Consider the following 26294-nt stretch of genomic DNA (forward strand, 5'->3'; position numbering starts at 1 on the left):
GTACGTGTACGAGGGAAAATTGATTTAAATCAATATGTAATTTCTTTAGGAAAAACTATTAATGCATTGCAGAAATATATTGTGATGTCACGACCTCTCAGACTGGATGCTCCAGTACACTCCATTCAACCGGGTGACTGGATCTATGTAAAGAACTGGGATTCCCAGCCTCTGACCGAGCGATGGGAAGGACCTTATCAGGTATTGTTAACAACTTACACAGCTCTTAAAATTGCAGAAAAGGAGCCTTGAATACATTATTCAAGGATCAAAAGTGCACCGTCTCCAAATTGGACTGCGCAGGAGGCAGGACCTTTGAAATTAAAACTCAGAAGAACTCAAGGAATTGTTTCTGGACTGAGATTATAGCCTTTGCAGAAGTAGATTGCCCTCAGGGCAGACTAACGATAGTACTGCTTTGTTTCTTTTTCCTTATTTTCCTTTGTTGAAATATGTATCTGAGACGTATAATTAAGACGTATAATGACCTACGGCATGCATGCTAGGTGGAGATATCCCCCGTGCATCCAGTGCTGCAATAAAGAATGCCTACTTTCTAAATGTCAAATTGGTGTTAGAAAGTTTTTGGACCGGTTTGCGGTAACACCTGGATCAGGGCAATCCCCAGTATCAATACAGGCTGGGGCATGAAGGGATTGAGAGCAGCCCTGCAGAGAAGGAATTGAGGATATGGGTGGATAAAAAACTGGACATGAGCTGGCAATGTGCACTTGCAGCCCAGAAGGCTAACCATATCCTGGGCTGCATCAAAAGAGGCATGGCCAGTAGGATGAGGAAGGTGATTCTGCCCCTCTACTCTGCTCTCGTGAGACCCCACCTGGAGTACTGCATCCAGCTCTGGGATCCTCAGTACAAGAAAGACATGGACCTCTTAGAGCGGGTCCAGAGGAGGGCCACAAAAATGATCAGAGGGCTGGAACACCTTTCCTCTGAAGAAAGGCTGAGAGAGTTGGGGTTGTTTGACCTGGAGAAGAGAAGGCTCTGGGGAGACCTTATTGCGGCCTTTCAATACCTGAAGGGGGCTTATAAGAAAGGAGAGAGACTTTTTACCAAGGCCTGTAGTGACAGGACAAGGGGCAACAGTTTTAAACTGAAAGAGGATAGATTTAGACTGGACATAAGGAAGAAATTCTTTACTGTGAGGGTGGTGAGACACTGAAACAGGTTGCCCAGAGTGGTGGATACCCCATTATTCAAAGTGGGGTTGGACAGGGCTTTGAGCAACCTGATCTAGTGAAAGATGTCCCTGCCCATGGTAGAGGGGTTGGACTAGATGATTTCTAAAGGTCCCTTCCAACCCATACCATTCTATGATATATTAATATCTTTGTCTCTTTGTAACTGATATTGGCTGAGCTTTGGCCAGCGGTGGTCCGTTTTGGATCCGGCTGGAACCGGCACTGTCCGGCACAGGGCAGGACCCCTCCCTCCACTACCAAAACCTTGCCATGTATACCCAATATAGTATACTAAAAACATATCTATTCCTTTACTGGATTTCAAGTGCAATGAGTTCTTTTTTCACTATCTTTTAATTTTTCTTTACATAAACTTGTCACTCGTTAAAATGATCCAAATCTCAGTGTCTATTTTACTATATTTTGAAGGCGATCAAATTAAAAATATATTTTAAAAATTACTACAAATATGAACATAACTTGCCAAACTCAGCTATGCCCATTCCTTCCCTCTCCCAAGGTTATTATGGCCACTGTAGATGGAAAATGGAATATTTACTGCTTATTTTACATAGTCCCAACATCTTCAAAACATTCAAAATCTGATCAAATCTAAACCAGTTTTCACATAACCAGTCATGACATTTTTCAAGAAGGCTTTGCCTACCAAGCTACTGACAATGCGGATGTTTTTTTTTTAATAAATAAAATGTTAACTTTTAAATGATTTTTTTCCTAATATACCTTCTCCATTTTCAGACTTTGCAAATTCATTTTCATGGCAGTAATGCTAGAGAAATTACAGTATAAAAATATGTCATGGAAAATTCAACTCAAAAGGTTATAATTTACTGAAAACCAGGAGGCTCAAATGAAAAAGCTTAAAAAACCTTTAAGGTAGAGGTTACTCCACTTCTGCTACAATGCTTTCTTGACTTTGATCTTTAAATCAGTGATTCATGAAAATGTTATTTTCAAATTTACAAGCCACCAGTAAGTGTGGCCTTTAAGTCTTAAAAAAAAAAAAAAAAACACAAACAAAACTTTGTACAACAATAAAGCAGAAACCATAAGCCCTTCTTAACCATTTGGACTGCCCACTAATTAATTAAGATATTGAAACAAAGGTCCATTTACACAACTTGCCTTTAAGGGGGGAACACATGAACTTGTGAGCAAGCCAAACTGCATTTCAGAGAGACAGGATCAACAAAATGTATTATGTTTGCTCAAATTAACAGAGGCATTTCTCCCACCCCAATTCAGACAAACAAAATAGGGCAGGTTGTCTTGCCAACAATTGATGTCCCTTAGCAAGAAGCAGCTCCAGTTAATAATAATTGTAAAATTGGTCTATAATTAAGTGAATTATTATAAATGAAAAGTTGAATTTACAGGTGCAAATCTCATTTAGAAATTACAAGTAATTAGCAATATCAACTTCAGCAATTTACTTTAAATTAATTTCTGCAAGCCTATTTAAAGTCTATTATGGCTGCTGACATCAATCTACCAAGCTGCAAAGTGCTAAGCTCTACTAATTTGCACCCTGTGGTGGGTTAACCTTGGCTGGCTGCCAGGTGCCCACCAAGCCACTCTCACTGCCCCTCCATCAACAGGACAGGGGGAGAAAACAAGATGAAAAAGTTCGTGGGTCGAGATAAGAACAGGGAGATCACTCACCAATTACCATCACAGGGAAAGGAGACTTAACTTGCAGAAGATTAATTTAATTTATTGCCAATTAATAACAGAGTAGGATAGTGAGAAATAAAAAAAACCCTAAAAACACCTTCCCCCACTGCACCTTCTTCCCAGACTCAACTTCACTGCTGATTCTTCTACCTCTTCCCACCGAGCAGTGCAGGGGGGATGGGGAACAGGGGTTGCAGTAAGTTCACAATACTTCATATCTGCCGCTCCTTCCTTGTCACTTTTTTCTCCTGCTCCAGCTTCAGTGAGGGATCCCTCCCATGGGATACAGTCCTTCGTGAACTGCTCCAGCATGGGTCCTTTTCCACAGGATACAGTGTATCAGGAACAGACTGCTCTAACATGGTGTCCTCCATGGGCTGCAGGAGGACAACCTGCTTCCCCATGGTCTTCCCCACAGGCTGCGGGGGAATGTCTGCTCCAGCACCTGGAGCACCTCCTCCCCCTTCTTCTTCACTGCTCAGCAGTAGCCAAAACATTGGTGTGTTATCAACAGAGTTCTAGACACAAATGCAAAGCACAGCACTATATGGGCTGCTATGGGGAAAATTAACTCCATCCCAGCCAGGCCCAAAATAGTATATAATCCTGTCCTTTAAAAGAAACTAGCAACACAAAGTTTATTACAGGAAACTACACCTGGTTGAAGGGGTTAGGAATGTGAATTTAGTTATCTGTAGTAACAAAGGATGTGGAAAAACAATTCCTAAATCAGATATAAAACTTAGAGCAGCAAAACAAAGTTCAAATAAGAAATGAGGTCCATTTCACAGAATCACAGAATTGGTGAGGTTGGAAGGGACCTCTGGAGGTCATCTGGTCCTATGTCCCTGCTCAAGTAGGGCCACCTAGAGCCAGTTGCTCAGGACTGTGTCCAGACTGCTTTTGAATATCTCCAGGGTGGGAGACTCCACAACCTCCCTGGGCAACCTGTTCCAGTGATTCACTACCCTCATTGTGAAACATTTCTTCCTTATATCTAGTCTGAATCTACCCTCCTTTAGTTTAAAACCATTACCCCTTCTCCTATCGCTGTTGGCCCTGCTAAAAAGTCTGTCCCCATCTTTCTTATAAGCCCCCTTTAAGTATTAAAATGTTGCAACAAGGTCACCCCGCAGCCTTCTCTGCTCCAGGCTGAACAACCCCAGGTCTTTCAGCCTTTCCTCATAGCAGAGGTGCTCCATCCCTCTGATCATTTTTGTGGCCCTCCTCTGGACCCGCTCCAACAGGTCTATGTCCTTCTTGTACTGAGGACCCCAGAGCTGGATGCAGTACTCCAGGTGGGGCCTCACCAGAGCAGAGTAGAGGGGCAGAATCACCTCCCTCGACCTGCTGGCCATGCTTCTTTTGATGCAGCCCAGGATATGGTTGGCCTTCTGGGCTGCCAGAGCACATTGCTGGCTCGTGTCCAGCTTTTCGTCTATCAGTACCCCCAAGTCCTTCTCGGCAGGGCTGCACTCAATCCCCTCATCCCCCAGCCTCTACAGATACCAGGGATTGCCCTGACCCAGGTGCAGGACCCTGCACTTGGCCTTGTTGAACCTCATGAGGTTCACACAGGCCCACCTCTCCAGCCTGTCCAGGTCCCTTGGATGGCATCCCATCCCTCAGGCGCGTCAACTGCACTGCTCAGGTTGGTGTCATCTGCAAACTTGCTGAGGGTGTGCTCAATCCCACTGTCTATGTCATTGATGAAGATATTGAACAGCACTGGCCCCAGAACGGACCCCTGAGGGACACCACTCGTCACTGATCTCCATCTGGACATCGAGCCATTGACCACTACCCTCTGGATGCAACCATCCAGCCCATTCCTTATCCACCGAACAGTCCGCCCATCAAATCCATGTCCTTCCAATTTAGAGAGAAGGATATTGTGGGGGACCGTGTCAAAGGCCTTACAGAAGTCCAGATAGGTGACATCCGTAGCTCTTCCCTCGTCCACTGATGCGGTCACTCCATCATAGAAGGCCACTAGGTTGGTCAGGCAGGACTTGCCCTTGGTGAAGCCGTGCTGGCTGTCCCGAATCACCTCCCTGTCCTCCATGTGCCTTAGCATAGCTTCTAGGAGGATCTGTTCCATGATCTTCCCAGGCACAGAGGTGAGGCTGACTGGTCGGTAGTTCCCAGGGTCCTCCTTTTTACCCTTTTTAAAAATGGCTGCAATACTTCCCTTTTTCCAGTCCCCAGGGACTTCACCTGACTGCCATGACTTTTCAAATATCATGGAGAGTGGCTTGGCAACTACATCAGCCAATTCCCTCAGGACTCTGGGATGCATCTCATCGGGACCCATAGACTTATGTATGTTCAGGTTCCTCAGGTGGTCGCAAACCTGATCTTCTCTTACAGTGGGAGGACCTCTGCCCTCCTGATCCCCGTCAAATGCTCCATTGACTCGAGAGGTGTGAGGAGAGAGATTGCCAGTGAAGACAGAGGCAAAAAAGTTGTTGAGTACCTCAGCCTTCTCCTCGTCTGTTGTTACCAGCTCGCCACTTTTGCTCATCAGAGGGGGTACGCTTTCTTTAACCTTCCTTTTCTGGTTAATGTACCTATAGAAGCCCTTATTATTCTTTGCGTCTCTCGCCAGGTTCAGCTCCAACCGAGCCTTGGCCTTCCTGATCCCATCCTTACACAACCGGGCAGCGTCCCTATACTCTTCCCAAGATACCAGTCCCTTCTTCCACTGCCTGTGCAATCTCTTCTTGCCCTTTAGTTTGACCCACAGGTCATGGCTCAGCCATGCCAGCCTCTTCCCTTCCTTGCCCGATTTCCTACACCTGGGGATCGAGAGCTCTTGTGCCCCATGGAAAGCGTCCTTGAAGATCTGCCAGCTCTGTTCTGCTCCCTTGTCCCTGAGGGCCATTTCCCAGGAAACTCCTTGAAGAGCTGGAAATTTGCTTTCCTGAAATTCAGGGTCCTGACTATACTCTTCACCCGACCCTTACCTCTCCGGACTGTGAACTCTACCAGTGTGTGATTACTGCAGTCGAGGCTGCCTCCAATCCTGACATCACCAATGAGCTCACTTGCATTGGTGACCACCAGGTCCAGCACTGCATCCCCTCTGGTAGGGCTATCTATTACCTGGCTTAGGAAATTGTCCTCCATGCACTCCAGGAGTCTGCTAGATTGCCTACCGCCTGCCATGCTACTTTCCCAGCAGATGTCGGGGTGGTTGAAATCCCCCATCAGGACAAGAGCCTGTGCGTGTGAAGCTTCCTGTAGCTGAAGAAAAAAGGCTTCGTCAATAGGCTCCCCTTGATCAGGCGGCCTGTAGCAGACCCCAACCACAAGGTTCCCTTTGTTGCCTCGGTCTCTGATTCTTACCCATGTGAAGATGGAACCTCCTGTGTTTCAGTTTGTGCCCATTGCCTCTTGTCCTGTAACTGGGCACCACTGAAACAAGCCTGGCTCCGTCTTCTTTGCAGCCTCCCTTCAGGTATTTATATCCATTTATGAGATCCTCCCTGAACCTTTTCATGTCCAGGCTAAAGAGTCCCAGCTCTCTCAGCCTTTCCTCTTTAAGTGAGGTGCTCCAGTCCCTTAATCATCTTTGTGGCCCTTCATTGAACACTCTCCAGTATCTCCATGTCTCTCCTGTACTGGGGACCTCAGAAGCTGACACAGGACTCCAGGTGTGGCCTCACCAGTGCTGAGTAAAGGGGAAGGATCATCTCCCTTGACCTGATGGCAATACTTTGTCTAATACATCTCAAGATACCATTAGCCTTCTTTGCCGCAAAGGCACATTGCTGGCTCATGTTCGACTTGTTGCCCACCAGGACCCCCAGGTGCTTTGCTGCAAAGCTGCTTTCTACCTGGGTAGCCCCCAGCATTTATTGGTGCATAGGGTTGTTCCTCCCCAGGTGCAGGACTTTGCACCACTTCCCCTTGTTGAACTTCATGAGGTTCCTGTCAGCCCATTTCTCCAGCCTGTCGAGGTTCTTCTGGATGGCATCACCACCCTCTGGTGTATCAGTCACTCCTCCCAGTTTTGTGTCATCTGAAAACTTACTGAGGGTACACTGTGCCCCATCATCCAGCTCATTAATGAAGACCTTGAACAGGATCGGACCAAGTATTGACCCCTGGGGTACACTGCTAGTTTCTGGCCTCCAACTAGACTTAGTACCGCTAATCACCACCCTCTGGGCCCAGCCATTCAGCCAGTTTTCAGTCCACCTCACTGTCTGCTCATCCAGCCCATACATCAACAGCATGTATATGAGGATCTTATGGAAGACAGTATCAAAGGCCTTAAACTATTTCTAAAAGTTCTATATAGTTTCCACTAAATTATAATAATTTAGTATTATTATAATACTAATTTATTTCTAATTGTATTTGCTTCTAACCGTTACCTTTTGTTGGAGAAAGATCTAGTTTTGTTTCCCTTCTTCGAAAAGGAAGGGTTGGCAAAAACATGAAACCCAGAAACATACAACTACTGCCATTATTCCACTCTTATAAGCCTATAATAAAGTATAGATTTGATAGTACTATTGAAAGGGTTAAAAACCACAAGAGCAAGAAAGATGTTGTAAATACCTTAGTCATTTAATTAGCTCAGAAGACACCCTGGTGTGATTTAAGGGTGTTGTGAATACCTTATGGTTTGATGTGATTTAGGGAGTAGCTAGAAGAACAGTTATAAGATAAGGGGGGCTCCAGGATAATCTCGTTACAGACAACTCGGCCTTGGGAGAACAGATGCACAGAACCATGAAGACAGGAAGACACAGAAGAATGGCAACAATAGCCTTGAAGGACAATGTTTACGTAATCCTAGGACTGAGTTTGCGCAGAAGCAAGGGTCAATCAGCGAGCACAGTGAAGAAGACTACGAGCCTTCATCTGAGGACCCCCAAAGACCACCTGAAGACCACCACAGGAGATGACTGCGCATGCAGATCGTACATTTGCATATGCTAATAAGTTCCTGGAAGCCTCATGTTTATGTAAATGAATTCCCACAAATCCTATGAATATGTATGATTGTATAGTATATATTCTCTAAAAATTCATCAACTCGTTGGAGCACTTATGTTGGAGAATCCCCAGTGCTGCCCAGCATTGCAATAAAGGATACCTGCTTAATAGTAACTTTGTTGCTATTGAGTTTCATTTCAGGGACTCTCTGAATACTCCGTTTCTCCCTTGGGGAGATTCGGACTGTGAGGAGAAGCATCCGTGAATTTTTGTATCACTATCCATGTACTATGGTGAACCACACACAAATAAACATTCCTCCATGAAGAATGAAAACTCAAAGACCAATCCCTTGCAATTCAAACATTATTGTTGCTTTTAAAATGAGCCATCTGCAGAAATCAGCCAGGGAGGTGACAGGAAGTCTAAAAATATTTTGGCCTGTCCCAATGCACTATGAGAAAGGAGATTACAAGTTGCTTTTGACTTTTCTTAATAGTTGAGTTAAAGGAAGCAGTGAAAACTATAAAATCTAAGCTTATGTAACTCCTATGGTACTATTCCCGTGACAGAGACATGTTTCTATCATAGATCACCACTGTATCACTAAAATTCATCAATGAAGGAGGCATTTGAGTAGACTAAATTTATGTTGGGGGGGAGACTTAACAAAACCTCTGAATTAAGTCAATGGCTAATGCAAAAGGCTAAAAGTGTGCAAAATCAAACTGTCTAGTGTGCACATTAAAAAGGCCAGATGTATCTCAATATTTCCTGAGAAACTGAGCCTAAATTTGGGCACTTTCTTTCATCGGAAGGATGAAAGAAAGTGACTTCTAGGAGTTTACAAAAGTGTGATCAATTGGAGCTTAGTTTTCTTTTGAAACATAAAAAAAATTAGCCAATTTCTGAGGACAAAGTACAAATATATACTGTTTGTAGTCCATTGTCACATGCTAAAAAACAGAATCAAGCTGACTGGTAGAAACTTAACTGGCAACCAAAGACCAATCTATAAAGCATAATTAAAAGTTAATAGTCTGATCTTTATATTTGCCCAAATGGCTACTCATAGTCTGCAGTAAATTTTGTTTTTATTTCGTGAATGTAACAAAAAAAAAAAAATAATCTCATTTTATGGAAAACCCCTCAAGTCTTGCTATGAAAACTGGTAATTATCTTTATTCATATTATCTTATTTCAAACATATTTTTTAACAAATTTAAAAATGATAGCTTGTATTATTATTCACTTTGGTTAAACACTGCACCACAAAAGATATCCATTGGGCAGAAACATTCTAGTGTGAAAAGGGGAAAAACAAGTAAATTTTGTCAAATTTAAAAAAGAATGAAGAAATATAAATAATAATTTCTAAATTTTAGAAAGGTATTTACATTTTGTAATTACATCATCATCAGAAATTTTCAAGGACTGCCATTTTGCTGTCTTTCACCTAACAGGGAATGTACAGACCAAAATAAGAAAACATGATCAGTATAATTCCTCTGATTATTATTAAGAAATAAACAATTACTTGACATGTAAGCTTACTAAAACAAACACAAGATTTTAGCAAAACTATTGCCTACTTCAACTGATGTCACCGCATCCGCAGATCCACAAGTGTGACACTATCTAAGAATCCATGAGGGTATATTTCTATGATAAGAAATAAAGCACAATTAAGAAGCCAGATAATCCAATCTTTTGTGGAAATTCAGCAATATACCAATGCATGCTATAACATTATTTAAGTACAATGTAAAGCTGGTACAGTGCATATTAAATAAAGAATAACCTGATTGTTGGATCATCTTTCTGTGTCCAACAGGAAGTATCTTAGCTCAGAGCAAGGTTGACTCTAAAACTCTTGATTATATTCAGCAATCCCAATTGTATACCATGGAACAAATCTGGAATATATGGCTGACATGCAATTCAAACTATGTAAGTGAGCAGTATAACTGAGAAGTACAGAAGATTCGGCAAAGTCAATACGCACATCCGCCTAAATAGACATGGAAGTGATCTAACTTTTTTGCAAGGGTGGGTGATGGAAATCCAAACTATATAACTGTATGTCTTTATCCAAACTAGAAGTGAAGGTGGTATTCCTGTTAGCAGAAATATTAGCAATTCTGAGACCTTATTCCTGATAATGTTTGTAACGTGCTCAGATAGCACAGGTACCAGTAACACAAAGACTTGGAGAAACACAGCCCATAAGTAAAAAGAACGCTTCAACAAGACCAATATAACAAATACTATGGTTCAAAAGGTAAATAAAATTGCATGATCTGTCAGGACACTGATGACACACTGGGCATTCTGAAGGGAACTCTGATTCTAAATACATTTGGCCTGTGTTTCCCAACTCCATTTCTATATGCCCTCTCTTCAGGCTAGTCTTCTGATCTAGTATTTTACAGGCCATGTTCTGTGGCCTTTAATTCCATGCGTGTTTCCTGGACACAAGTAATCTTAGTGGCTTCGGGGGGGGGGGGGGGGGGGGGGGAAGGTGCCAGGATAAAATTTTGTATTTTGCTTAATATTAACCTCACACTTGACACCATTTCAAGGATGTCTCAGATCACCTGCTCTCCTACCTCTCTCCTTGGATTTTAACAAGTGCATGCATACAAATGTCCTCCGGTCTAGCTCTCAACTGGATCAAGGTCTTGAAATAACCTGAGTAGCAAATTAAGTCAGCAGGACATTGTCCTGGTTTCAGCTGGGATAGAGTTAATTTTCTTCTTAGTAGCTGGTATAGTGCTGTGTTTTGCATTTAGGATGAGAATAATGTTGATAACACACTGATGCTTTGGTTGTTGCTAAGTAGTGCTTACACCAGTCAAGGACTTTTCAGCTTCCCATGCTCTGCCAGGTGCACAAGAAGCTGGGAGGGAGCATAGCCAGGACAGCTGACCCAGACTGGCCAAAGGGCTATTCCATACCATATGACATCATGCTCAGTATATAAACTGGGGGAAGAAGAAGGAAGGGGGGGACATTCGGAGTTATGGCGTTTGTCTTCCCAAGTTACTGTTACACATGATGGAGCCCTGCTTTCCTGGAGATGGCTGAACACCTGCCTGCAGATGGGAAGTAGTGAATGAATTCCTTGTTTTGCTTTGCCTGTCCGCATGGCTTTTGCTTTCCCTATTGAACTGTCTTTATCTCAACCCATGAATTTTCTCACTTTTACTCTTCCGATTCTCTCCCCCATCCCACTGCAGGGGGAGTGAGCGAGTGATTGTGTGGTGCTTAGTTGCTGGCTGGGGTTAAACCACAACAGACATACACAAGTGTTCTGAGATCCAGTAATTCCCCATATTGACCACAGCAAATTGAGAACATATAAACATGCCACTGGGACCAGCCAACTGTCAGGCCTGCTGGCAAAGAACATGCTGATGGATTTTCTGGACGCAGTCAGCAAAGTACTATAAGGAGAAACAGAGGCAGAGCTGTGTAGCTCTGTACCATGTCAGGTTTTCAGTTTATAACAGGTACCATTACGTTATGCTCTCCCACTGTACCCTCAACAGTATTTTATCTAAGGAAATGTAATTTTCACTGCTGTGGGTTTGCTTGCTTTTTTTTTTTTTTAAATCCATCTGTTTTACAAAGCAAGCACAGGACAAATCCTGCTCTCACTATAACAAACAGCATTTAGTCTACTTATACAAATGCAAATCACACAGATAACAAAGACTAAATCAACATCCAAAGAATGTGTTCGAATTAACAGAAAGCAGGCCACAGACTTTCCCATAAATGTCAGTATTAGAGAGCCTAGAATTAACACCTTTTAAAACTAGATCACGCATTTCTTATGAAAAAACACACAAGTTTTAGCATGCAAGAAAAGCTTTGCATTTCAGATTTATGATTTAAGTTTTTGTTGATGAAATAGCTTTCCAATTACCAAGGCCTTCATAGGAGAAGCAGGAATGCATTATGTGTTAATGATCACAACCAGGGGGTCCAAGCTTTACTCTCTTGCCAGAAGTATAGCAGATCCTCTCTGCAGCTTCACCATGCCTGTTTCCTGTCAGACCACTCAGAGATAATGTCATTCATCTCAGGGCGGCACAAGACCTGTCATTAGCTTCAATAAAAGACCTTAAAAAAAGGCTGGATGGCGTTTTATCCAGAGTTCATAGGCTGCAGTCAGGCATCTCATTGCCTAACAGTTCAGAACTTGTTATCTTTAAAAGAATAATTTTTCAGCTAACAACAATTCTATAACACTTCTCTGAAGAGCAGAAAACTCTCTGCATGGAAAATTTTAGTCAATGGTTTTATCATATACAATTAGGTGACTGATCAGAGCTTGCTAAAGTTATCCTTTGAGAGTCTGTCTGGGTTTTTTTTTTTTCCTTCTTTTTACCTCTTAGGGAAAAATTGACAGAACTGTCAGAATAATTCAGGTTCTAGCTAAATAGTAAGATCTGTAGTAGTAACTGACCCTTATTGTGTTTGCCTGCAGGAGGTGATTTACTATTATAAATTCCTCAATGACTGAGCTTCTTATTGTTAGGGACCCATAGTTACCAGTGTTTTTAACAGCCAAATCTTATGTAGCTTTCAAAACAGTTTGCTGTCAAATAACAATAGACTTTGTTCTTTAATTACAGCAAGTGACCTCCTTGCCCTTTTATTTCACAGCGAATAAACTAGAGCCAAGGCCAGCTAGAAAAGTACATGAAAAGCATATCTCCATAATATCTTTAATCAAAGCATGTACTTAAATGATTTAAATCAATATGTAAAATGCACACAGAATTTCCTGATGAAGTGGAAAACATTCTAATTTCTGCTATAAGAAGAATAAAATAAATAATACCAGCCAACATGTTAATTTGCTTGACAACTTTCAGATGTGAAATGCAGTCTTAATGAAAAGCAATACACTAATACAAGAGAAATAAATTCCAATCTGAATATTATTATTCATTCATTTAAAAAAGGCAACTTTTTGTTTGGCTGGTTTTTTTACAGCTCTGACGATACATTCAGACCTTCTGTATTATTTCCATTTAAATGCACAGATTTGCATATACCAAATATAACTTTCCCATCTCCGAGTAAAGTGTGCCTGCTTGAATACCCAAACTCTCCCTATAACACATACAAAGCAAAACTTTCTAGATAATCTGAACACTTTTCAATGTAACAGCTGTTAAAATTACAAAAGCATAGCTAAAGCAAATGAAGAGTTCATGCTGAGAAACAGCCAGTAACTGTGCTAAAAAAGTGTGGATGAGGAATTACAGGTTGTAACACCAAAAATCTTTAGTAGTTAGCCTACCTGTCAAAGCTACTTATTCAGACATGTCACTGGTGGCTTAACAACAAAATGGGCTGCACGAATATAGCTCAAACATCTTAGAATTACAGCATACTTTGACTTTATTAGGGGAGTAGTAATTTTTACAACATACTTGCAGATTCTGCATAAAAGTTCTGCCAGCAGAACAGAGTCATTGATTTAATTAGGTTTCAGAAGATCCAATTTATCATGTTTTACATTACTTTCTGCAGCAAGGAAACAGAATAAATAGACCAAAACCTGAAGCATGCTGTGAAAATTAAACAGTGACTACAATTCTTGGGAATCTGCTCCAAGCTTTTCAGAGACAGTAAACAAATGCAATATTCCACATCACATACAAAAACCTTCAGATTTTGAATCAGCATTAACTCATTTGTATCTAGGAAGAAAGTATCCAAATTCATGAGACATGTCTTTCATGAACATTAAGACAACTGGAAATTGATTTTAACATGCAGGCTTGAAAATTATATATTTATCTACAAATACAAGGTGTTTTGTGCAAGTATAGCATATATATTCTAGTGTGTAAATAGTCAAAACAAGACCACAACAAATCTAAAATCCTTTAAAAGAAATCTTTCCAATTATTATTAAACATTTGGAAAAAAAGCCAAAACAGCAAACAAAACACTGAAGTTTCACTAATAATACCACAGGCTAGGTTTAAAGTTGCAACCATTGTCAGCAACAAGCACTGAAAGGAACATTCTTTAGGAAGAGAAACACTAAGGAACGTTATTAAGACAGCAAGCAAGCACACCATTATGCCAGAAAATGGCCAACACTGCATGACTCTAATGTGCGAAGCCTATATTAAAGCAGGGCAGCGGCTGTTACTGGAAATGCAAGCTCTACATCTCCTAGAAGAGCAGCAACTACAATACAAAGTGTACTACTGTCTCTAAACCACTCCATATATGTTTGCTCTTAATTTACATATGATCCAATTTACATTACATAAAAGACTACTTACTTCATACAATTTCCTGTGTGACTACAGAGTGAAAAGAACACAAAAACTGGAGAAACCACACCACTCTAACCTCTGTTGCCATGACAACAGCTTTTGAGATACTGAAATGTTCAGATTGCCAGCTAAAAAAAATTGTTGAATGTGAACATTTAGCTGAAATATGAAAACGCTAAGGGGGTTGCAAAATGTCAATACCTCCCACATTCCAGGCAGCCACTGAATCCAATCAGATGGCTGACTCTTTAACCACAACCATTGTGAAGGCCAGATTAGGGCAATTTATCTAGATATTAAAGTGGATTAGAGAACTGCAATTTGAAGAGTATTGGCAACAAAAGTAAATGTCTACTGTACTAAGTTAATAAAGAGACGATAGGATTTTAGGACGCTTTTTCACAGTGAACAAAACTTTCATAAATCAAAGTGCAAATATAAACCTATGAATTAAAGCAATCTGGTTTTCTTTCAATTGTGTTTAGAAAAGGTCACAAGGCTCATTCAAATTCATCTGTAGATATGCTATATTAAAAGCAATAAATGTGCATACAATATGAAATTTAATCTGCTCCTTGTCTTAAACACAAGGTCTTGAAATTATCTTCAAGTTTTCTTAACAAATATTTGATGTGACAGACACCCAAATCTAATCCTCAAAAGTCTACTTAAATATTACACAACCTTCAATATCACTGAAAAATAAAAAAGCCAAAAACGAGTCATAAAAAGGCATAATTTCCCTGAGATCTTCAGTCCTCCCAGGTACTTGCAAACCATGCTGTACAGTTAACACTAACCCAAAAGTTTTCCCATCACTGAATATTTGCTCAGGGAAGTTGTAAAAGCAGACAATAAAGTCACAAACACCCTAAAATTGGTCATTTGAGGGGGGCATGGTTTTGCTTTACTTTTCAGGTAGACTTTGTTTAACAACCTGTAGAATTCATCTGACTTGCAATCCTGGGCCGACGCTAGCCCTCCAAATTCCCAAGCTGCTGCTTTCTGCCCTTCGAACAGAACATATTCTGCTGATACCAGAACCTGCCTAAATGAGCACTAACAAAAGCCAAGTTCTCCCTCCACCCTTCCCTAAGAATACATGACCATTTTTTCTTACAGAGAGCATCCTTCATACATTAATAGAAAGGAAGAAAAACACACCCTCATTCGATTTATTTTATACATTTCAACTCCTCAATAAACAATTAGTTCACATCCAAGAACCCACAGGGCTCAGATTAAGAAAGCTCCCTCAAACAAGAGACAAACTGTTCCCCTCTGTTCCGAAAGCTGTTTTGCACACATATCTCAGTACAAGGTGTATCCCCCTCCTCCTTTCAGGAGGACCTGTCTGCTGGCTCATTCCTCCCCATTCTCCACACTAGCTTCTGAGGCCTTTGGCCTGCTGTACCACCACAAGAGCCCCCAGTAAAATAAACATCCATCATCTCTGCAAAGGGGAGTGACAGAGCCCAGGTCTCTGTTGATGCCTCTCTTCTCCCAAATGCAATCTTAACTCCAGAGAGGAGGGTCAAAGGAGAAAGGGTCCCTTTAGACTTTGGGAGAGGAATGACTGCAAATACCCACCAGTGTTGTAGCAAAGGGACAGCATGTACAACTCCAAGACCTACTGCTGGTGGAGCCTGAGATACACACCACCACCACCACCATCCCAAACACATAAACCTTCAGCCTGCAAACACATGCCATCCCACTGGTACCAACACTGCTGCTCTCTGCTAAAATCAGGAACGGCTCAGTCAGGGTCATCTCAGGGTTTGTCCTTTTGGGTGAATGCAATCAAAAGAAGCAGACAATGCAAAATAGAAATGTTCTCCAGGTCTGGGGATGGGAAGGGGAAATCAAAAGGAAAAGAAGCACGCTCAAAACATAGTGTCTCCTGTATAGGGAAGGGGTTTGTTTTGGGTTTTTTTTTTTTAGAGGAAGAACAGATGCATGTCACAAATACACAACTGAGATAACAACAGGAACCAAGCACACAGTTGTGGGAAGTTTATCATAGACACAGGGAGACACAGAAGAGAAGGGATGGAGAGAAGCTTGTCCTACCTTTTCTATTTTCAGTCTCTTGATTTGCCTGTGGCTCTCCTCCTCCTCTTCCTTCTTTACCAAAACAGAGTTCCCCAATAACCCCGAATCCAGGGTACTTTTGCTCACCTCCCCCACAGTGGAGGAGGCACAGTGGAAGGAGCTGCTGCTCCCACCACCACCTCCCTTGGCGCCATAGCCATACAGGTGCCCAGAGGGAGCTTGGCTGCTGCCACCCCCACTGCCATTGGGGTGGCCCTGCTGCAGGTCATGCCGCTTGTCTTTCCTGGATTTCCCCACATCCTTATCCTGCTTGGAGCCTCTGCTGCCCTTTTTTTTACCTGGTTTCTCCTCTTTGTTTTTCCCACAAGAGGCACTAGTGTTGTTGCTGGTGGTGTTATTATTGCCGTTTAGGTTACTGCTCACATTCTGACCCAGTGCTGAATTCATGCCAGTTGTCTTTCCAGGGCGCCCTTGGACTTCCTCCTGCCTCTTGCCAGCACTGCTGATCTCAGGAATCCCATACAAGGCAGCAGAAGGCAGAGATTTATTAGCATCCTTAGAAGTTTTGCTCCTTTTCACTTTTGATTTGCTTTCACTTTTCTCTTTGTGAGAGGAACTCCCCTGGGGAGCAGAGGGCTGAACAGAAGCAAATTTTAGGCCATCAGCTAAGGCTGAGGTAGCATTAGCCCCACTAGAAGCCAGACTCCCACAATCCTTGGAGCTGGTGCTGCTGGTGGTGATATTAGTGGAATTATTCATCTCAAATTTCTGTCTGTCCTTCTCCAAATCAGCATCCAAATCAATTATTAAATTCCCAACCCCGATTTCCCAATCATCGCCACTGTCATAAGCATCAACTGCATTTGGATCCACACTTTTTCCTGCAGTGGAAGTGTTCACTGACATCCTGAAGATGAGATCTCTAGAATAAAACTCCAATGAACTTTCCTTTGGAGATGTGGGGACATTTGTTTATCTCTGTTGGGCTTTTTAAAATTTAACTCTTCTTATCTTCCTCCCCCAGGTATGTCTAGGTTTATACCCTGCAGTCCACGTCCACCTTTTCCTGTGAGAAGGGGAAAAGTCGAATGTTTCTTGTCTGGGTGTTACCAGAATAATGACTAATAAAAAGGGGCCAAAATAGAGGGAGCAAAATAATTCAGTATTTTCACAGGTTTGTTTTTAAGTTTGTTAAACGGGAGCATCTTGAATCTAGTTGTATCTCAATGTCCACGATTGCTCTTAAAAAGTCATGTCCAAAAAAAAAAGAAAAAGAAGGAAAGAAAAAAAAAACACAAAAAAATTAACTATGTGATTTAAATCCACAAATCTCAGGAAATACAGACTTAGGACTGGTGCCTAGCTGTTGGAACACAAGTTGTAATCTAACCCCCTGGACCACCACCTAGGCACAAAAGGGAAAAAAGAAAGGACAGATTCACTCTTCAGTGCATTCCATGGATTTTGTGGCTTTAAACCAGACCCTTGAAGTTTTGTGACTTTGCTATATTATCTATTACCCCTTATACTTAATCGGGGGGGGGGGGGGGGGCAGTGCTAAGGAAAGCGAGAAACCTAATTTTCCTTGACACAATACAGCTTCTATTAAAAACCAACGACCTATAAACACAAACGTTTACTGGAACATATTAAACCCCATAGGTTTAAAAAAAAAAAAAAAAAAAAGAGAAATAAAAAGGTCTTATTTCTTTTAAAAATATGATCAAGAATATAGTTCTAAAAGCAGTTCTGATGTACTCCTAATTCACAAAATTGTTAGGTCTGTTAAATATAGTATTATTTACTCTACAGGAAACTGATTAAGATATACATTTAAGTGATCTGCACCAAGGTGGCCTCAATGACTGTGAATGAATGCGTGTTTGACAAAGCTTAGTTAAAATGATTTTTAAAGGGATCTCTCCCTTTTATAGTCGACTGTCAAAATATTTATACATATATAGGCATATTGCTTACCTTTTTTTAATTAAACCAGCAAATCAAAATGCTGTTTCCACTCGTCTCAGCAACAATTCTGTGCCTCATTTTACTTAAAGAGCAAGTGATCAAGAAGTAGAAAGCAAGTAACATCTCAGCCAGTATAAATCAGTCAATAACATATCTCCCCCTATTTTGGAGCAGAGATCAGAAGTCGTTTTTTCTTTCAGTTTTTCCTCCTTGCTTAAAAAAAGCACTGGACCTCAGAGTCATCCTGATCAGCAAGTAATGATCCATAGAATAAGCCTAAAGGCGTCCGGGTGTTAAGACAAAATGTGCTAACATCGAGATAAATTAGTGAAAGGGAGGAAGGAGAAAAAACAAAACAAAACAAAAAAAACCCCCACAACAACCACACAAGAAGAAAGGACTGAAAATCTGGGCTGGATTCCGCCTGTTGGGAAGTGGCATTTTTTTTCATCTGTCCTGATTTTTTTGAACTAACTTGAGGGAAAACGGAGGGAAAGAAGAGGCGGGGGGGTGGGGCTGAGGAAGAGGAGGAGGGGAAATCACTGATCAGATAAACCGGTTATCAAAATATATCGTGGGGATGAAGAAAGGAGAGTGTGCTCCCAAATGAAGTACATTTTCACAAGGATACAATTTGGGGGTGGGGGGGGGGTGCCTTCCCCCCCCATAAACGTTTTTTAAAAAGCATACGCACAGATGAGAGTTCCAAATCGCTGTCTATAAAAATAATTTTTAAAAATCGGGAGTTTGGGCTAATCAGTCATGTAGTAAGTAATTCAGTAATTATAGAATCCAAAGAGAGAAAACAGACGACCTTTTTTCGGGACAGATCGTTCCCCCCCTTATTGTCTCAGGAAACCTTACGGTCTATTTCTTCCCCCCTTCCTCCACCAGTTTATCCGCTCCACCCCCCCACCCCCAGCCTCTCCTTCCCTCCCCCCATAAGTCAGACGGTCTCGGACTTAAGCTTAGTATTTTTAACTAGTCGGCGTCGGGAAACTAAAAGCCGTAATGAATAGCCGGTGACGAGTCAGTGGGGAGGAGCGTTCGTGCTAGCAACCGCCAATCCCTGAGGAGCGGCGGTTCCGTTACAGTTCAGGTCTCTCGCATCACGTGAGGCTCACAGGCTCTATTGGTTGCCGTGAGAACAAAAAAGGGTGACAAGCATATCAAATAAATACTGATCTGGTCTAAAAAAAGACAACTTCCCCACCCACACACAGCCTTTAAGGTTTCTCTCCCCGGCCGCTACAAGTTACGGAGGTGAAGCATTTTCTTCCTCAGCAAAGAGGATCCCTGAAGTTTTTTGGTTTGGTTTTCTTTTTTTTTTTTTTTTTTTTTTTTTTTTTTTGGGGGGGGTGCGCCATGGCAAAGCATATGTTTTAGAGAAACAACTTACAAGCATTTCCTCGACTTATCTGCAATTTGTAGTAGTTCAGAAAGGAGATATAGCGGGGGGGAGGGGGGGGTATTTCGATGTCTTTGTGTCCTCTTGCCTCAAGGACGGTAACGTGATATTTGATAGTCCTGAGCCAGCCTCCGTGACCACGACGTGACAGTTTGGGGCTTGCTTGGTAGGAGACGTCAGGAGGAAACGTTCAAGACACCAGTAACAAATGGTCGATTCTACCCCCTGGTTTTAGCCTTACATTTCTGGCATTAACACGTGACAGAAGAAATAGCTCCTGCGCCACCGAGATCTGTCTGTATCCCATCACTCCTATTAGCAAGTTTCTTGCTCTTGGGGGGATGATGTAATGAAGACTTATCTGTAATTGTGTCACTTTTATTTTTCCCTCTTAGTTAGATAAAACCCCCAAAAAAGCGCTAATGTTTTTACACCCCCAAGTGCACTGCCAAGTATGATTTGCGCCTACAGTGCTTTCACCCTCTCATTTCCCTCAAATAACTCATCCTGCTTGTGGGAATCTTTGTTTTTCTTTTTTAACGGCCCCCCCCCCAAAAAAAAACTAGCTGTTTCAACGCCCAAAACTCTTAACATTCCCCTTTGCATTTAAAAAAGTGCTATAGACGCACCACGCAACTGTACTTAGGATCTGTATTGGATCGAGTTGACCTTTTCCTTCTAACTGTATTGAGTGTTTGGTTTTTTTGGTGGGGTGTTGTTTTTTTTTTTTTGCTGCAGCCGCTTTTTTTGGGGGGGGGAAAAAAAATCTTATGTCTTCAATAGATTTATTGTGTTTGGAAAAAGAGAGCACCAAATACCATGAACCTTCCTTTCTTAAAACAAAAACCAAATCCCCCTGTACACACTGCACACAATATACACTGCACAACAAGCTACCTTATGGCAGCAATGAGCAGCAACAACCAAGAGCGAAGAAGGGGGAGTAAAAGCCAGCTCCAGTTCGGTATCTGAAAGAAAATTCTCTTTGTTCCCAATACCCTTTCCCACACAGCCAATCAGAGACCAGTTTTTATGAAACCGGGCTCTCCGATTGGTCCACCGCTTCTTCTGTCTTCTGGTGGGTGTGAAAGGCAGAAATACGCACACAGCTCCGCATTTTGCAACTCTCAGCTTACGTCGAGTGTTATAGTAGGCAGCCTCCCGCTGCAGCAAGATACAACTCATGTTTCCTATTTCAATTGCTGTATTATCCTATATAATGTTTATGCTTTAAAAAAAAAAAAAAAAGAGAAGGAAAAAAAATAGAAAATCAAGGTGGAGAGTAGTTCTGCCAAGACTCACATGTTGGGAGGAAGACTGCATTTCGTTTTAATTTAATTTCAGGGCAGTTTTCGAAGTAATGAGGAATGATTTTTCTGTGCCGGTTTCAAAGATACAACTTCAAATCTCATAATTTTTAAATGCCCCATAATTCAAATTATAACAGCTTGAACCCAGCGAGAGAGGGCTGGTAATATATGTGATATTATTTTCATGCTTAGTGCAGGAGAGAAGCAAACCATCTAAAGGAAGGGGCTGAAGAGGAGTTCAAGGTAAGGCAACGCCCCCACCTCTGCTTTGAGGGACACTGGGATGCTGCAGTACATTCAGATCAGCCCTATTTCTTAGATAAATCCTGTTCCCCTCCTCGCATATTTTATTTCATGTTCATTTTTACAATATGGCTTAAGTTCGGCAGGTCGGGTTTTATTCTTTATCTTTTATTTATTTTCAGAAGGAGGGGGAAGCAGAAAATAACCCTTTTGTTTCCAGGCTCCTGATTTACTGCTGCAAGCACTGAACTGTAAATGCAAGCAACCATACAACTACCACGTGAACATCTTTTCACAGACATTAGTAACACCAATCTTCCCTATTGGGCTTTGTGTAGCTCGAAAATATACCCCTTATATTATACCCCTTAATCATTCCTTTTGTTTAGGTTGGGAGACATTATGCTACACCACTGCAAATTGCATTTAACCCTTTGCAAACTGCAGGCACAGTTGTGGGGGTGGGGATGAGAGCTGCCGCTACCACGCAGGACGGGGAGGCTACCCCTGCCCTGTGCCGACACCTGCCACTAGCAGCTGTTGATGCCCACGTGGAAACTGCCTTGCCTTCAAGCCTAGGGGGTATGATTTTCTTGTTTTAATCTTGTTCGAAATTATCTCCATGTGAAAATCAATTAGGGGATGTTTTTCTCATCAAACACAAACATTGGCAAGTCATGGTTTCCAGCAAGAAATTAAAGCATGAAATTTACAATGTCCTGCACACACGTGACAGTGTGACAAAATACATGTGTTTGGATTTCATCCAGCTGAGCAAATTATGGGCATTAGCATCCCTTTGTTACACACTTTCCATCAAAGGGGTGATTAGCAGAGAATTTATGGAAGAGTAAAAACACCTAAACCTGCTCACTGCAGGGCCACTATGGAAGGTGACACAATTTGGGGTGTAAAAGCTGCCCGTGATGCAGTATCTCACTGGGCTGCAGCAGCTGGGCCACAACAAAAGGGCCCCTCAGAGGCAGCCCTCAGCTCCTGGTCCTGTGAACCCCAACTAATGGTTGTCTTTCCTGCCCTACACTGAAGGCTGTGGGGTAGCCAGCACACACTCCCTTGGAAGGCCTTAAAACAGCCTGGAGAAAATCATGCTCCATTTCCCCTGGTGTAAAAATACTTCTCCTTCAGGGCTTGTCACGAATGAGCGGTTAGGTCGCTTAAATAATCACCGCCACAGCTATTTGCAAATAGTGATTTTAATAGAAATTTATAAAAGGGTGATTTAACAGAGTTCAATGGCAAGGTTCACTCTATTACTTATTAAATGAATGGAATATATGGGGGGGGGGGGAGAGGGAGAGAGGGGAAGATTTAAGTAGAAAGGAATACAAGGGGGGGGGGGTAAAGGAGGCCCTCCTGTTGAGTCACGAGGTTTGGAATGGACCCCCTTGCTTTCTAAACTCCTTCTCAGAGAGGAGCCTAGGTGCGGCTGCATCCAACCCTAGTCTCAGACTTGGTCAACGGTTTATGTCTAAGGATTATATGTATTTAGCAGCAACTTAGTAAGGATTCACAGTAAGGAGAGAATCACAAGAATTTAGTAGTAACTAATCATTGGTTACTCTAGCATCTACAAAGTGATTAAATAAAGCTTACTACAGTATTTGTATTAATACACACACAATAGGCCTAATAAAAGGTACCTCTTAAAATCCCTCACGAGTTTGATACGCGCAGATAAAGATACCCATCAAAAATTCCCCTCGAGTTCAGTGAAATACTCACTTCAATGATTGTCTCAACGGGCAAAGGGTTGAACCTCAAGGAGTGAAGGGCACCGGAGATCAGCCCAGGTCCTGTTGCCAGGCCTCCATATGCAAACTTAAGAGTTCGCAGCTCTGAGAGGCGTCCCACTCAGAGGGAGATACTGGCGCAGCCCACTGCAGTCCAGAAGAGCTCAAAGGGTCTCCCGTGGTACTGCTGTTTATAGGGTTGTGAGATGATTGACTTTAGGCATCAGTAAATTTCCATTCTGGCCACAGCTGTGGTCGGTTATTGCTGAGTTCTCATTAATCTCAGCAAGGCAGGTACGATCCTCCCGTACCATCTGCCCAAGTTACAATCCACAATGACATGTTCCCAAGCTGTCAAGGGGTGACTGATTATGCCAGGTGGGATCAAGGCATTCTTGTTCCCCAGCTTCACCATGCAAGAGTGCCTGGTACGACCAAGGGGCGCCTGATGGCCAGACTCATTGCTCAGAGGCCAAGCCTTGGCAGGAATCCCTGTGGTCATAAGGTGGTCCAGAGGAAGGGGTGGGGGGATGCACCACCACAGAGCTGATAATGAAGGGTTCATTAGTTCCGATAAGTTCATTGCCAACCAAGCCCTTGATCACATTATATTTTTAAGTGATTACAAAAAGAAAAAACACAAACAAACAACAAAAAAACCCACACACAGCTCACATATAGTACAACAAGAAATACCATGAGGGAAGTTTGCTGGTCTGGCCTATGTGAAGGCCTGAGTGTGAGATCAGCCCCTGTGAAGGCACTGGTGTGACACAGATGTTATGGTTTAAGCCTAGCCAGCAACTAAGCACCACACAGCTGCTCGCTCACTCCCCCCACAATGGGATGGGGGAGAGAATCAGAAGAGTAAAAGTGAGAAAACTTGTGGGTTGAGATAAAAACAGTTTAATAGGGAAAGCAAAAGCTGTGCACACAAGCAAAGCAAAACAAGGAATTCATTCACTGCTTCCCATTGGCAGGCAGGTGTTCAGCCATCTCCAGGAAAGCAGGGCTCCATCACGCTTAACAGTTTACTTGTGAAGATAAACGCCATCGCTCCAAATGTCCCCCCCTTCCTCCTTTTTCCCCCAGTTTTTATTGCTGAGCATGACGTCATATGGTATGGAATATCCCATTGGTCAGTTGGGGTCAGCTGTCCCAGCTGTGTCCCCTCCCAACTTCTTGTGCACCCTCAGCCTACTCGCTGGTGGGGCAGTGTGAGAAGCAGAAAAGGCCTCGAGGCTGTGTAAGCACTGCTCAGCAATAACGAAACCATCCCTGTATTATCAACACTGTTTCCAGCACAAATCCAAAACATAGCCTTATACTAGCTACTATGAAGAAAATTAACTCTATCCCAGCCAAAACCAGCACAATGGCCCAGCCCATGTGAAAGTCTTGGTGAAGCCATCCCTAGAGGTGAGCTGCAGGACTGCTGAATAGGGGTTGAGGGCTGCAGAGTCAGTGTGGGGTCCTGCCCAGGGCCCTCCCACACAGGCATTCCCATTACACACAGAGCTGGGACAATAACAAAAAATACTTACGAAGTGCATGCTTTCCAGCCAGTGTGACATCCAAGATGATTGTAAACACCGCCAGTGGTACCTGGGATGACTTGCTTGTGTCTGGCATTTGCAAGCATACATAATGTTATAAGGTACTGAAAATCTGTATCTCTCTAGGGTAACTTTTAGGTTATTTCACTTGGTAGTTAGCAAATATTTTAAGATCAGCAACACCAAACCTACTTGCAGATCACTGTTGCTGTTTCTTTATGTTATGCATTTTTCAAATGTAGATAATAGCCCTGATTTCTCAAAGTCAAGCTCTGTTTAGACACATTTCACTTTGGGCTGCTTCTTGTCTGCAAAATTACAGTCATTTTCATGTTATTATACAGTGAGTAGGAGACACTATTTAGCATTGGGTGGGAGAAGGGTTATTATGGGAAGTGATCTACCACCATCAGCACATAATTTCAGCCCAAAGAAAATTACTCCTGAATAGCTGAGCTATTAACTAGCCAAGGAACTCAATATGAGAGATTGAAAAAATGTCTCTGCTTTATCTGCATTACACCATCAATTTAATTTCTCAAAGCAATGGTCAGTGGAAGAGCTGTTTCTGCAACCACAACTGCCAACTGCTAGGTAAAATATCCTCACAAACCTCCTTAGATTGTGGTACTCAGAGCCTTGCCTCTTCCCTCTCTTCCTCCTGGCTTTTGTATATAACTACACAGGGAAGGAGGCTGTCTAACATACTACATGATTATTGAAGAAGGCTTTTATCTATTTCTGAGGTAGAAATTACTACAAGCCCACTTGCAGGCCTGTGGGTACATCTGCAGCAGTCACCTACCATGAGAGGATGCAAAAAGACCACTTAAATCATACAATCTTGTCAGAGTACAAATATCCTTATTTCACAAAGAAGCCAATGCCCACTGTATGATTTAGTGGTTTTTTTCACTGTTATTAATTCCTGCCTGTTCACAAAATTAAATTACAGCTTTGTATTTCTGTATATTTTTACAATACAGACAGAAGGCCAATAAATCAGTGATGTTTGTCTAAAATAGGAAATCTCTAATTATTATCAGTCTGCAGCTGCATTAATCTCAAAGAAAAACTCAGCCCCTTTTTTTTTTTTAATCTTATCAGACATGCATCATATACACTAAGAAAAATAACCAGCAAACATCTATTTTTAGCAAAAAGAATGCAAAATTTTTATCTTATGCTCTTGGACACATTTGTTATGAATAAATGCTCCTTTTTCCTTCTCCCAGAACAACCTGGCAACAAAATAAATCAGTACAATCAGTTGGAGAACATTTAGCAAGAAACAGAGCAACAGAAAGACATTCTCTCTGTCTGCCCCACACAGCACTTCTCCTCCATTGGGGAAATGAGCTTTCCCACCCTCTCATTGACTGAACCTGATCCTCAGCCCCCAGGTGCTGTGCAGTGTGGTACGGTGCCTGGCCAGGCACCGCACCGCACCACACCAAGCCCAACTTCTGCCCTCAGCACAGAAGATAGTTTGGTCACATAGATGTTTAATATTCTCCGCAAGCCCAAGGCACCTGTGTCCACAGGCAATTTTCAGGGGGAAAGCACAGATCGAAGTAAATATTTCTTAGTGGACAACTTTTGGAAGGGCTTCTTTTCAATTCTTATTGATGCCCATATCCCAATGAAAGAACCAACTTTAATAAATTTAACACCACTGATTTTAATGTTTGAAAATGCCATGTAGTCTTACTATCATTTGCAGCTGGGTCTTAATTACCTTTCCTCAGGAGATCTCTTCTAATTGCACCCTTTGTTCCTGGATTTCATGTTGCAGGAGCAGAGATACATGTACGTGCTGACAATCTCGATATTGAACATAGTACATCT

At 42.1% G+C, this 26294-nt stretch overlaps 1 protein-coding gene across 2 annotated transcripts in view; it reads right to left on the bottom strand.

Annotated features, from left to right (window-relative positions):
* The window catches only part of LOC148054155 (zinc finger protein 608-like), a 59275-nt gene extending 40778 nt beyond the window's left edge, over window positions 1–18497 (bottom strand). The window contains exons 1-3 of one of the 2 annotated variants that reach the window (XM_087770659.1): window positions 18188–18497; window positions 16229–17276; window positions 15344–15941 (exon numbers count right to left, since the gene is read on the bottom strand). In XM_087770659.1, coding sequence (XP_087626785.1) covers window positions 15930–15941; window positions 16229–17116 — 900 coding nt within the window. In that variant the 5' untranslated portion in view covers window positions 17117–17276; window positions 18188–18497 and the 3' untranslated portion in view covers window positions 15344–15929. Of the gene's footprint in view, window positions 1–15343; window positions 15942–16228; window positions 17277–18187 lie in introns of those variants that run through there. The other variant, XM_087770658.1, reaches the window with a different exon arrangement.
* Window positions 18498–26294: the final 7797 nt, after the last annotated feature.

This window comes from Nipponia nippon, unplaced genomic scaffold (assembly GCF_047370975.1).
Source record: "Nipponia nippon isolate SJK-2023a ecotype South Korea unplaced genomic scaffold, ASM4737097v1 scaffold_33, whole genome shotgun sequence".
NCBI lineage: Eukaryota > Metazoa > Chordata > Aves > Pelecaniformes > Threskiornithidae > Nipponia > Nipponia nippon.